This window comes from Tenrec ecaudatus, chromosome 8 (genome assembly GCF_050624435.1).
Source record: "Tenrec ecaudatus isolate mTenEca1 chromosome 8, mTenEca1.hap1, whole genome shotgun sequence".
Lineage (NCBI taxonomy): Eukaryota > Metazoa > Chordata > Mammalia > Afrosoricida > Tenrecidae > Tenrec > Tenrec ecaudatus.
In genome coordinates, this window is record NC_134537.1 from 95335541 (window position 1) to 95347687 (window position 12147).

A 12147-nucleotide genomic window follows, 5' to 3' on the forward strand; every position below is an offset into this window, starting at 1 on the left:
GGTTTGAGCCCACCTGAAAAGAAAGCTGCCCAGCCACTTCTGTACAGCTTACGGCCTTGCAAACCGTGCGGGGCAGTTCTACCCTGTCCTGTGGGGCGGAGATGAGTCAGGCAGACTCCACACAGCCAGGAGTGGTAGGAACTCCTCTTTGGTTCGGCTCTACGGTGTTGCTACTTAGGCTTAATCATAGTTAGTACACGAATGGTGCTTTCTTTCACCTCCTTGGATCTAGGTTTTTACATCAAACTATGATTAAAGTTAACCATGGCCGTTTAAATAAGTTCTGTTGTAATATGGGAATAATAGAGCTTACAGGTTGGCAAGAATATATACCCTGGGAATCTAAGCAGGATCACCAACACATGAAGGGATAAACGAAAACCACCCTCTAAGAATGAAGAGCATGCTGCCAATGGAAACTACATGTACATTTAAGGCTGACAAAATTAGCCGATTGATAAACATTTAAACATTAACAAACTTAGGTGATATAAGAGGGGTTTCAAAAAACTCATGGAAAAATTCATTATCGTTAAATTCCATTTTGTCCACGAACTTTTTAAAGCCTCTTTGTACACGTAAGTAATATCCTTTCATTGATTCCTTTTGTTTTTTACACTGTTATGTTACTGATAAAGTTAGATTCAACTGTTCTAACTTTATATATCCACCTAACTCTGAAGCTGATTCCTTAAATGCCTATGACTAGAAACAACAGATACATACTTTCAGAGCCAGATTATACTAGCTGGCAACAGGAAAAGCAAATCAACTAGCCGAAGCAAAGACAAGTCACTAAGGTGTATTCGCTCTACCTCTTTATACTATTTTTGCACGTTCGAAGTCTCAGGTCTTTTGTACATGGTTCAATAAATTTAAATTTTTATACTGATAAAAATATCAATCACCTACACTCTCATCAAAAACCGATGGGCTAATATGTGCTGAGGAACCCTGGTGGCACAGTGGGTAAACACCAGGCAGCCAGTAAAAAGATTGGTAGCTCGAGCTGCTCCCCGGGAGGAAGATGTGGCACTGGCTTCCTGCAGACAGGAGCCTTTGGAAACCTTGCAGGGCATCCCTGTTGCGTTGGACATGGTCACTATGAGTCAGAATTCACTTGAAAGCAGTGGGGTTGGGGGTTCAAGGTGTTCTGGGTGGTGGCATGCAGAGATGAAGGTAAGGAATCTACTCTATGTTAATGTATGTGCTAATCAAACAGGCAGGGGATAACAAGGGTATGCAGACTATTAAACCTAAACAAAGCTCAGTGAACTGATATTTGAATTGGGAAATAAGAGGGACTCAGAAATTTAGCGATAGTAGGATTCCAGGAATGACATTATATATTTTTAATATCAATTTTACATTAAAATAATTTACTTAAAATTTCAAGTTTCTAAAAGTGGTTTTGGGTGGGGGAGTTGAGGGGAATACTATAAGAAAAAAACCATATTTCATCTTTGAGTACCCAGTTGAGCATATATATTTAAGACATAAAGCACCAATTAATTCCCCAGTTGATAGCAAATAATGAAATTATAATTTATAGAAGAGTGAATCCGGGAGAGATAATAAAGTATTGTCTGGTCCTTTGAAAAGGAAAATTAATCAGAACACACTTGTTTCTCTTCTCTAAGTAATATAATTATAAATTATTTTGATAAAGCCCACCAAATAAAGAAGAAAAAGCTTTTTCCAACACTATGAAGTTGTCGGGCAGAGACTGATATGTATTAAAACTTACATCTTCTGCTTTTGATCCTTGATCCTGTAAAGATTTTTGCAATTCTTCAACTTGGGATTGAACTTCCAGAAGTCTTTGATTCACCAGCCTAGAAATCAAATGCACATTCATTTTCCAAATGCTAAATTAAAGCTTTTCCTTATATTTTTTTAGAGAAAGAGTATAATTAGTAAAATAAATTCACACTTAATTTTCTGATTTTTTTGAGTGTTGAAATTTCTAATTATGAACCCTAATTTCACTTTTAATGGAAGCATTTTATCAAACTGGTGTACCTAGGCATGCAAATTTCCCCAAGTTCACATCCATATGAGTTGATGAAGACAGGCACTACACTCAGCACTGATGACAAAAGATGTCTGCACGCAGGGCTCTTACAGTTCAGTGAAAAGCAAAAAAATTAAAAACACAACTAGATTAATGCTTCAACATACCATACATATACAGATGTGTACGAAAGCAACAATGGCTGTTTGAAGAAGTAAAAACTGTACCTAATGTAAGACAGGCTTGAGTTGTAACTGCAATGATAAATAAAATATCTCTTGTGGTTAAGGATGGAAAGGGAATTCAATGTATATTTCAACTTTCCCAAATGACTATGACTAGAAACAACAGATACATACTTTCAGAGCCAGATTATACTAGCTGGCAACAGGAAAAGCAAATCAAGACAAGTCACTAAGGTGTATTCGCTCTACCTCTTTATACTATTTTTGCACGTTCGAAGTCTTGCCCAAAGTGCACAGAAAGTTGCCCAACACAGAAAAACGAGAAGGTGCAGTGACCTCAGAAATGACATGGCTAAATCTACCGAAAAGACCACATGGCCAGTCCCACTATGAGACACAACATCCCTCACTGACCCATAGCCCTACAGGGAACAACACTGGAGAAACAGTGTGGGAATTGCACCTGGGAATTGAATTGTGCCTGATCTGACCCCACCACACGGAGGCAAAACACAAAGGGCGTGCAACAGAACAGCAAGGGGAACAGAGCAATGAAGTCCCCAGGAAAAACCAAAAATAGACTTTGGGGCCAGGGCTTGGTGCTCCATCAGACGCGACTGGAAAACACTCCTAAAGGCCAACAAACAGTCCTGGAACTAACTACAAGCTTTTCTTTTGTTTTTGTTTGTTTGGGTTTTTTTGTCATTGCCTTGCTCTGTCTTTTTTTGTGCATGTTATTATCTCCACAGGTCTGTCGAAATAAGATAGGCTGAGTGAGCAACAGGACTGACAGTTCCGGTGGAATATGGGAGAGGGGGAGGTGAGAAAAGGAAGTGGTGGTAACAAACCCAGGGGAAAGGGAACAACAAGTGATCCAAATCAGGGGTGAGGAGGGTGTAGGGGGTCTGGTAGGGCGTGATCAAGGGTAATGTAACTGAGAGGAATTACTAAAATCCAAATGAAGGCTGAACGTGATAGTGGGACAAGAGGAAAGTAAAAGGAAATAGAGGGAAAACCTAGGAGGCAAAGGGCATATACAGAGGTCTAAATAAAGGCATGTACACATGTAAATACATTTATATCTGAGGATATAGAAACAGATCTATGTGCATATATTTATAGGTTTAGTATTAAGGTAGCAGATGGACATTGGGCCTCCACTCAAGTACTCTCTCAATGCAAGAATGCTTTGTTCTATTAAACTGGCATTCTGTGATGCTCACCTTCCTGACAATCGCTGAAGACAAATGTATGCATAAGCAAATGTCGCGAAGAAAGCTGATGGTACCTGGCTATCAAAAGATACAGCGTCTGGGGTCTTAAAGGCTTGAAGGTAAACAAGTGGCCATCTAGCTCAGAAGCAACAAATCCCACATGGAAGAAGCACATCAGCGTGTGCAATCACGAGGTGTCGAAGGGATCGGGTATCAGGCATCATCATAACAAAAAAATCATATCATTGTGAATGAGGGAGAGTATGGATTGGAGACCAAAGTCCATCAGTAGGCAATTGGACGTACCCTTACAGAAGGGTTGTGGGGAGGAGATGAGCCAGACAGGGTGCAAGGTAGCAATGATGAAATATACAACTTTCCTCTAGTTCTTAAATGCTTCCTCCCCACCCCACTATCACGATCCCAATTCTACCTTACAAATCTGGCTAGACCAGAGGATATACACTGGTACAGATAGGAACTTGAAATACAGGGAATCCAGGACAGATGATCCCTTCAAGACCAGTGGTGAGAGTGATGATACCTGGAGGGTAGGTTGGAAAGGGGGAACTGATTACAAGGATCTACATATAACCTCCTCCCTGGGGGACAGACAACAGAAAAGTGGGTGAAGGGCAAAATAATAATTTATAAATTATCAAGGGTTCATGAGGGAGAGGGGAATGGGGAGAGAATGGGAAAATAAGGACCGGATGCCAGGGGCTTAAGTAGAGAGCAAATGTTTTGAGAATGATGAAGGCAATGAATGTACAAATGTGCTTTACACAATTGATGTATGTATGGACTGTGATAAGAGTTGTATGAGCCCCTAATAAAATGATTTAAAAACTGATAAAAAAGAAGAAAATATTCTACAATTGAATATGGTGATAACTGTACAACTCTTCTTGATATGATTAAATAATTGAATTGTATGACATGTGGATCGAATGCTAATAAAAGTTTTTTAAAAATGGCATGGCAAAAGAGCAGGCTATGAGGGGGAGACTGGCTGGAGGAAAAAGGACTCGATAAGGCACCACCTTGTCTAACATGCAAACTAGGCTGGCTGTGCAATGATAGCCAGCCAGCCTGTAATAACACCAATTCCAGAGCTCTAGCTTCACAAATTCTCTATAGGTTGTTATGATGCAGCACAGAATTATTACTGAAACAGGAAATAAAGCCATATAGCATTTCAGAAAGATTAAGTTGATTTTAGAGTAGAAGATGTTATTTAAAAGGTAAAATTGGAAGCGGGAAGACCAGGTTAAGAGGCTATCCCAATGGCTGCTCTTAAATATGCCTGAATAGGAGCTAAATAGGGGTTGCTTAGAGAACCAGAGGGATCAAAAATAACACTTTAGAGATTTGGAATACAGGAAGAACAGGCTGAGGATAGGTTATAAAGAATATGATTTTCTGTTTGTTGAAAATAAAGTGTGTAGCCATCTGTTAAGCAAAGTGTGTAAAGTCTATTAAGCAGCTTGATATCTGAGCATGGAGCACAGAGAATTGTGAGTTGAACATAAGAGATTTCAGAGCTGATACATGCCATAAGCATCAAGGACATTTTATAGAATGGGACCAAAGTGGAAATGAAGGCGGCTGCATGTATCCCCTTTTATCTTATAAGAGATAAAAGGAAAGAGAAGGAGAAACCTCCTACCACCAAGAAAGAGCTGGGAGTGGAGTGTACCCTTTGGACCCAGCATCTCTGCGCTGAGAACGTCCTATACCCAGAGGGAGAGTAACAGTAGGGCACGAGGAGACCTTCCAGGAACGCTGGAACGCTGGGCCTACAGATTCTGAAAGGAGACAAAAACCTGCCCCCTAAACTGTAAAGGTACAGAGGGAGAAAGCCCTCCCCAGGATCTAGTGCTCTGAGTTTGGACTTCTAGTCTCCTAAACTGAGAGAGGATGAAGTTGGTTTTTAAAGTCATCTCCTTGTGGCATTTCTGTTATAGTGGCACCTGCTAACTCAGCAACCAGTGATGCCATGACACGGCTCAGTCTTATCTGGAAGTAATATGAAAGCAATCATCAAAAACAATAAAATTATTTCAGCTCTTCACCTTAGCTTATAAAAAAATATTCAGTCAATTCATACTGCAAGCCTACTAGGTAGAAGGCCCTGTCCATCAAACACTGCCTGTACCTGCATGCGCCCTAGGAGGACGTGAGAGTAACTGAAATGACTAGCACATAAGGAAGAGACAAGCAAGCACACCGACATGACTGCCAGAGTGTTATGTATGTAGCTACTGACATGGTCCTTCCTCCCAGTCATAATTCCTTATGTGATATAATTCTGGACATTACACTGGGGGGGGCACATTCTGTGTTACAAGATTAAGGTGTTATGCTCTCCTAGAGGGTATGAGTTAAGTCACCAATCTTTGTTTCCTTTGGAACACGGTATACTAAAAGAGAAAAACGACACCTTCATCAAACCATGTCTGGGTGTACAAGAGCCACCTTGGACCAGGTGAGAACAAGCTGAGAGCAATGTTCAGAAGAGGACTGTCTAGATATGTCTGAAGTGACCAGAGGTACCAGGGCCTGCAGCAATGGAGACTATGGGATGGACCAAGAGGAGCAGCGCTGAGACTATGGGAATGTGAAATAAAGCAAAAACTGGCTTCCCGGTCCAAAGAGGCAGGGACCCACGATCACATGGCTGAGAGGCTGAGGAAAAAAGACAGGGAGCTACTGGCTAAAAGAACAGTGGTGCTGTGACCAGTGACTGTATCCTTATTGTTTAGTGATCCCGGCCTGTGGTAAACTAGTAACTTCCCTAATAAACTCCCGTAATTGTGAGTACTGTCTGTGAGGCCACTGCAATGAATTATTGACCACAGAAGGACACTGTGGTGGGAGAAGTGGTGCACATTAGCATGAGAAGTGGTGCACATTAGCATAGGTACAGAAGGATGGAGCAGAGAGGCAGATCTGACCTCTGCCTCTTGGCAATAGGGAAGCCAGAGGAGGTCAGATATGGCCTCCATGTTGTTTATTTCAACTACACAAATACACCTAAGGAGATAGGAGAAAAATCTACAAAACAAATGACTCTGATGCCTACTTCATGGGGTTGGTCAAGTGAGATAATGTATAAAGCGTGTGTAGCAAAGTAGCTGCACATGAATCTTATAAATGGAATTACCTCTACCTTCCTCCTTGATGTGTAATCAGTTTAATTACTGAATGCAACAGAAATCTAGGGAGAGGGTCAACTTGAGATCATGGTATACTCTGCGAGAAAAAGGCACCAGCTCATACTACACATGCTTTGAGAACGCTTCCTCAGTCATTCTGATATGGCTGTGCACTCAGTCTGCATTTCAGATAAAAACAGTATGAACTCATTGGAAAAACTAATAAGAAAGACTTTGGAGGTCTTCTACAAACCTTTGCTTTAACAGATGATATCTGGGTAATATGCAAATTGTATTTAGGGCTATGCATTGAGAAGACAGAGACCAGTGCAGTAACACTAAGAGATGATGTTAGAAACGATGTGATGTCAACACACCTATCAAACTAAGGAAGAACAATTTGGGGTAATTCACTTAAGAAAAAATGTAGACCTGAAAAATTTCTGGACTGTGAGCTTTCCTGATTGAAATGAGGTTAAGAGGAAGACAAGAAAAAACAAAATATACAAATGTAGCAGAAGCTAAACTGACAAGAAAAAGGGGCTAAGTTGGATACAGAGAATGTGGAGTCAGGTAGCCAGCCTCAGAACCCATGATCCCTAACCAGTTACACTTTCAGGAAGATAAATCAGCTCAATGTTTGGAATACACAGTGCATCCTATATATCAGTGGTTAATATTACTGTTTTAGATTACAAATGGCCACAATATTAAGGTACGCTATTCAGTGCAGTAATTAAAAAACCTGACATAAAACTAAGTTTACGTAAACAGATATGAACCGATACAGGCATCTGGCAGGTGGCGGCCCCGTGCAGAAGAGTGAGCACACTCTGTGGACGCCCACCACTACTCCTGCTCCGGGAGAGCAATCTTATCACTCACACTTTTAAAGACTGTGAGGAATAGTAGTAGACATTATGAAAAGAAGTTGTGAATGCTTTTTAAATTTTATTTATTATTATCTTCAGTGAAGGCTTTTTTTAAAAACTCAAATAAAAAAAATATGATGGAGAAGCTTTCCTGACTAAAATGGTTAGATATAGCCTAGACAGAAGAAGGGAGGGTTTGAGGGTGGGAAATGAGGAAGGTAAAAGGAAACAGAGGAAAGATCTAGGAAGCAAAGCTACGGATAGAGGTATAAACATAGGTGTGGAGTTATGTAAATTATATTACTTCATAAAAATAGAGGTAGTGGCATAAGTACATATATGTACAATATGGCAATACATTGAGGAAGTAGATGACTTTGGGTCTCTGTTCAAGCCCTCCATCAATACAAGAACACTTAGTTCTAACAACCTGGCATTCTGTGATGCTCACCCTCCCAGCACGCTCATTGAAAACAAAATGAGTGCACAAGCACATGTGGTGAAGAAAGCTAATGGTGCCCGGCTATCAACAGATACAGTGTCTGGGGTCTTAAAGGCTTGAAATTAAACAAGCGGCCATCTAGCAGAAAAGCAACAAGCCTACATGGATGAAGCACAGCAGCCTGAGCGATCATGAAGTCTTGACGGATCATGTAACAGGGATCAGAAGACGATAAACAAGCAACATATTGTTGAGCATGAGGGGGAACTGGAGCAGAGACACAAAACCCATCAGTAGAAATTATGACATCCCGTCACAGAATGGTCACAGGGAAGGGATGAGTCAACCAGGATGAAGCATACCTCCAACGAAGCACACAATATTCCTCTGGTTTCCTTCCCCTTCCCCCACCCCCACTATCATGATCCCAATCCTGCCTTTCCTTGTGGGCTAGGCTGGAGCATGTACACAGGCACAGATAAGAGCTCAGGACACATGGAATCCAGGTCAGATAAACCCCTCAGGAACAGAAATGGGAGCAGCGATACCAGGAATGTAGAGGAAGGAGGAGAGAAGAGGGAGGAAAAAAATGTTGGGGAAGGGAGACAGCAGTCAGTATAAGATATAAAAGTAATAATAATTTATAATCTATCAAGTGGGTCACGAAGGTGGGAGGGGGTAGGAGGGGTAAAAAGAGAATCTGATACCAAGGGACTAAAATAGAATATAAATGTTTAGGAAATAATGATGGCAACATATGTAAATATGCTTGATACAATTGATGTATGGATTGTTCTAAGAGCTGTAAGAGCCCCCAATAAAATGATCTTTAAATATATATATGCATATAGCCTAGGAGTAAAAGATTAGTGAGATGAACACAAGCCGGCTTCCACACTCGGATTCCATGATTACTAGATGTTTTCTACACAAAACCTTCCTCCACCTTCTCATTTTCCAGTTTAAATGTTTTTTTCTTTTAAATCATTATTTATGTTCTTAAGAGATGATATAAAATCTGCTTTCCTTCTGTTTATGCTTAATTATGCCTTCGTCACCATGTTGGTGTTTACAGTGATTTATAGTGCTTCAGCAGCTACAAAAAAGCGAAAGGAGGAAAAGCAGGAAATATAAATTGACGTATTGACTCACACGTGGGAAATGCCAAATCCATCAGGCACAATAAACTGGGAAGATACCATACCAGGCACACAACGAAATCATTGCTAAAACTGCCAAATTCCTAAAGCATGACAAAATATTAGAGTTCCAAGAAAAAGACATCATATGTTTGCTATCATGATTCTTTAAAACAAAGCGGGTGGGGATGGGGCGAGGGAAGGAACCAAGACAGAATCACCTTAAAAGGAGAGCAAATGTTTTGAGAATGATGAGGGCAAAGAATGTACAGATGTGCTTTACACAATTGATGTACGTATGGATTGTGATAAGAGTTGTATGAGCCCCAATAAAATGATTTTTAAAAAGACAGAATCACAACAAAATACAGAGCAAGCAGTGTCAGAGCAATCTACTGCTTTTAAGGTCATTGACCTTGAGTGAACGCGTAATATGTTGAAAACTTACAAGTGGAAAAGCAATTGCAGATTCTAAATCCCAAGTAAAAGAACCAAGACTTCCTTTTAAAACAACAGGTCAGAACAAACGCTCTGTCAATTCCCTGTTGATGGCTCACACTGCTCCTCCATATTAATAATTCCTTCAAAACTTCCACCCATGCAATGGGGGAGACTTTATTAACCTGACAATGACTATGAGATTGTTTTGTTGTGAAAGACCTTGTGAACTGAAGGTCAAATATTTAAAAAATACTTTGGTTTTAATTAGTGAGTAGAAAATGAAAAGTAAGCAGGGCTTTGGTATCATGTTGCTTGAACAAATTAAAAGGGAAACTTATTCTAAAAAGGCATGCAGTGCTTTTGACAAGCCTGTCCAAAAATGAGAAAATGGATTGCGTATTCTTTTGTTTTACATTTTCCCAAACAATCTGTTTTTAATGTTGTTGAGACTATGCATACCAGGATACATGCCAACTCTACAATTTTTATGAGTAGACACACAATTTCATGGCAGTGATTATGTTCAAGTTGTACAGCCTTTCTCACCCCTTTTCAGTGTTGTGCCAATCCCATTAACATTAAACTCACTGCCCGCTAAGGCTTCTACCTAATCCTCCCAGTTGCTATTGTCAATTTCATCCCGTGTAGTTAATTCTTAAAAGAGCAAAATTCTCAAAGCAGATCATGTTAACTAATTTAGCTAGCCTGCTCTTTGATTTTAAGAAGACTTTAGGGGTTGTTGAGTCTTCATGATCCAGAAATGCTAGAGTCTATTAAATTTTGAAATTCTGTTCTGTATTTCTCCTCTTTGTACCAGGATTATTCTACAGAAACTTTTATCAAAATGGTCAGTAGTAGCCAAGCACCATCCAGTTCTTCTGGTCTCCTGGCACATTCCATTTTCTCCTTCTATTCCTGATTCTACTTCTTCCTCTGTTGCTCCGGGCAAATGGAGATCAAGTGGTGTGCCTTGAATGGTGGGCTGCAAGCTTCTAAAGCCTCAGGCGTGACCAACTAGGAGAACAGACAGAAGCACTAAACCTGCTATTGTGTCTAAGAAATGATGCCTCAAGGAATATGACCCTCAGCCTCTAAAGGAAAGTGACTTTTTGGGGGGTGGGGTGGAGTGTCATTGTGGATTAAAATACTCTTGTAGGGGAACGGAACAGCACATTGTTACTTTTCAAAATATGAGGGGATAGTTCCCCCCCCCACCAAAATAGAAAACAAAAACCAGAAAAAAGGCTCCCTTGGGCAGAGCTTTTGAGCATCCAGCAACTTGCTCCAAGTTAGTAACCAGTGCTATGTTGCCTGGGAAGATTTTCTCTGATCACAGTGAACTTTTCCAACAAAGCAGTTTGGCTCAAACCTTTTTTTATTTTAATGGCCAATTACAGAGAACAATGTGCAGCTGTGAAATTTTGTTTCCTGCTTGGAAAAAATGCCTCAAAAACTGTTGTGATGTTGAGCACAGTTTACAAGAACAACTATGGGAAAAATTCACGTGTTTTTTTCTCATTTCAAAAGAGGTGAAATGTCAATTGATGGCAAACCTCAGAAACCTGTCAACTTCCTGAATAGATGAAACTGTGGACTAGTAGTGCATCTCACCAGGTCAAACTGTTAATTAAGCTTTCTTTTTAGAGGTTCTGAAAAGAGAGTGTCACAATGTGTGACCAAAAAAGGCCTGATTTGTGGCAGACGGAGGCTGGTTTTGCCTCCACAACAATGCACCTGCTCTCACAGCCATCTCAGTGCACTAGTTTTTGGCAAAAACAGCACGCCTTTCTTGCTCCATGCACCTTACTCACCTGACCTCACCACATCTGTGCAACTTCTTTTTACTCCCTTGAATACAGAGGGACATGAAAGCACAGCAATTTGAGGAATCAGAAGAGGCGAAGCAAAAAACGAGGGAGGAGCCATCCAAATAGATGAGTTTGAAAAATGTTTCCAAGAATGGAATCAAAGGTTTGACAAATGTACTACATGTAACGGAGAGCACTTTGAAGGTGATAAGGTTGTTTTGTAAAAACAAACAAACAAACAACTAAATACACAGCTTTGGAAAAAAGAAAGAAAATTCTGGATTTATTTTGGTACCCCCTCATACAATCCATGCTTTTATTTCTAGAAATTAAAAATCGCAGGAAAAAGGGAAAGCGTGGCTCCTACCTATTCTCCGTCTCCAGTTCATTTTTCCGTAGATTTGCGTCATCTAAAAGGCTCTGCAATAAAGCAATTTTTTCATTGTCTGAACCCTCTTGGTTAAGTTTTAACATCTTATTCTCATGTTGAAGACGTATAAGTTTCTCCCTGAAAAATCAAAATAAAAAAATAATTATCTGGTACTTGAATTACAATATGGTTATAAAAAGCCAGGTATTCACGATTAGAAAATTTAATGCCTAACAGTGGAAGTGAAAAAAATAATGCCTAAGAGAATTTAGCTCTTTTTTTTTTTTTTTTTTGAGAATTTAGCTCTTATTGTTACTGGCTGACATTGAATTTCAGGTTTCAAGCACGTAATACCTTCCTTTTAGAACACATAATCTGAAGATAATAGACTCCCGATATCCTGGTTTGTAAAGAGTGAGAGTTTAAAGTTCTGCTTCCTTTCTGATTTAAACCTTTAACCTTCAAGTGCATTCATTTATTTATCAATTATTTTTTCATCAGAAT

At 39.9% G+C, this 12147-nt stretch overlaps 1 protein-coding gene across 1 annotated transcript in view; it reads right to left on the reverse strand.

The window, feature by feature from the left end:
• Window positions 1–12147, reverse strand: part of HOOK3 (hook microtubule tethering protein 3) — a 109178-nt gene that overhangs the window by 17623 nt on the left and 79408 nt on the right. The window contains exons 15-16 of the mRNA XM_075556585.1: window positions 11641–11781; window positions 1748–1835 (exon numbers count right to left, since the gene is read on the reverse strand). Of these exons, the coding sequence (XP_075412700.1) occupies window positions 1748–1835; window positions 11641–11781 (229 nt within the window). The remainder of the gene's footprint in view (window positions 1–1747; window positions 1836–11640; window positions 11782–12147) is intronic.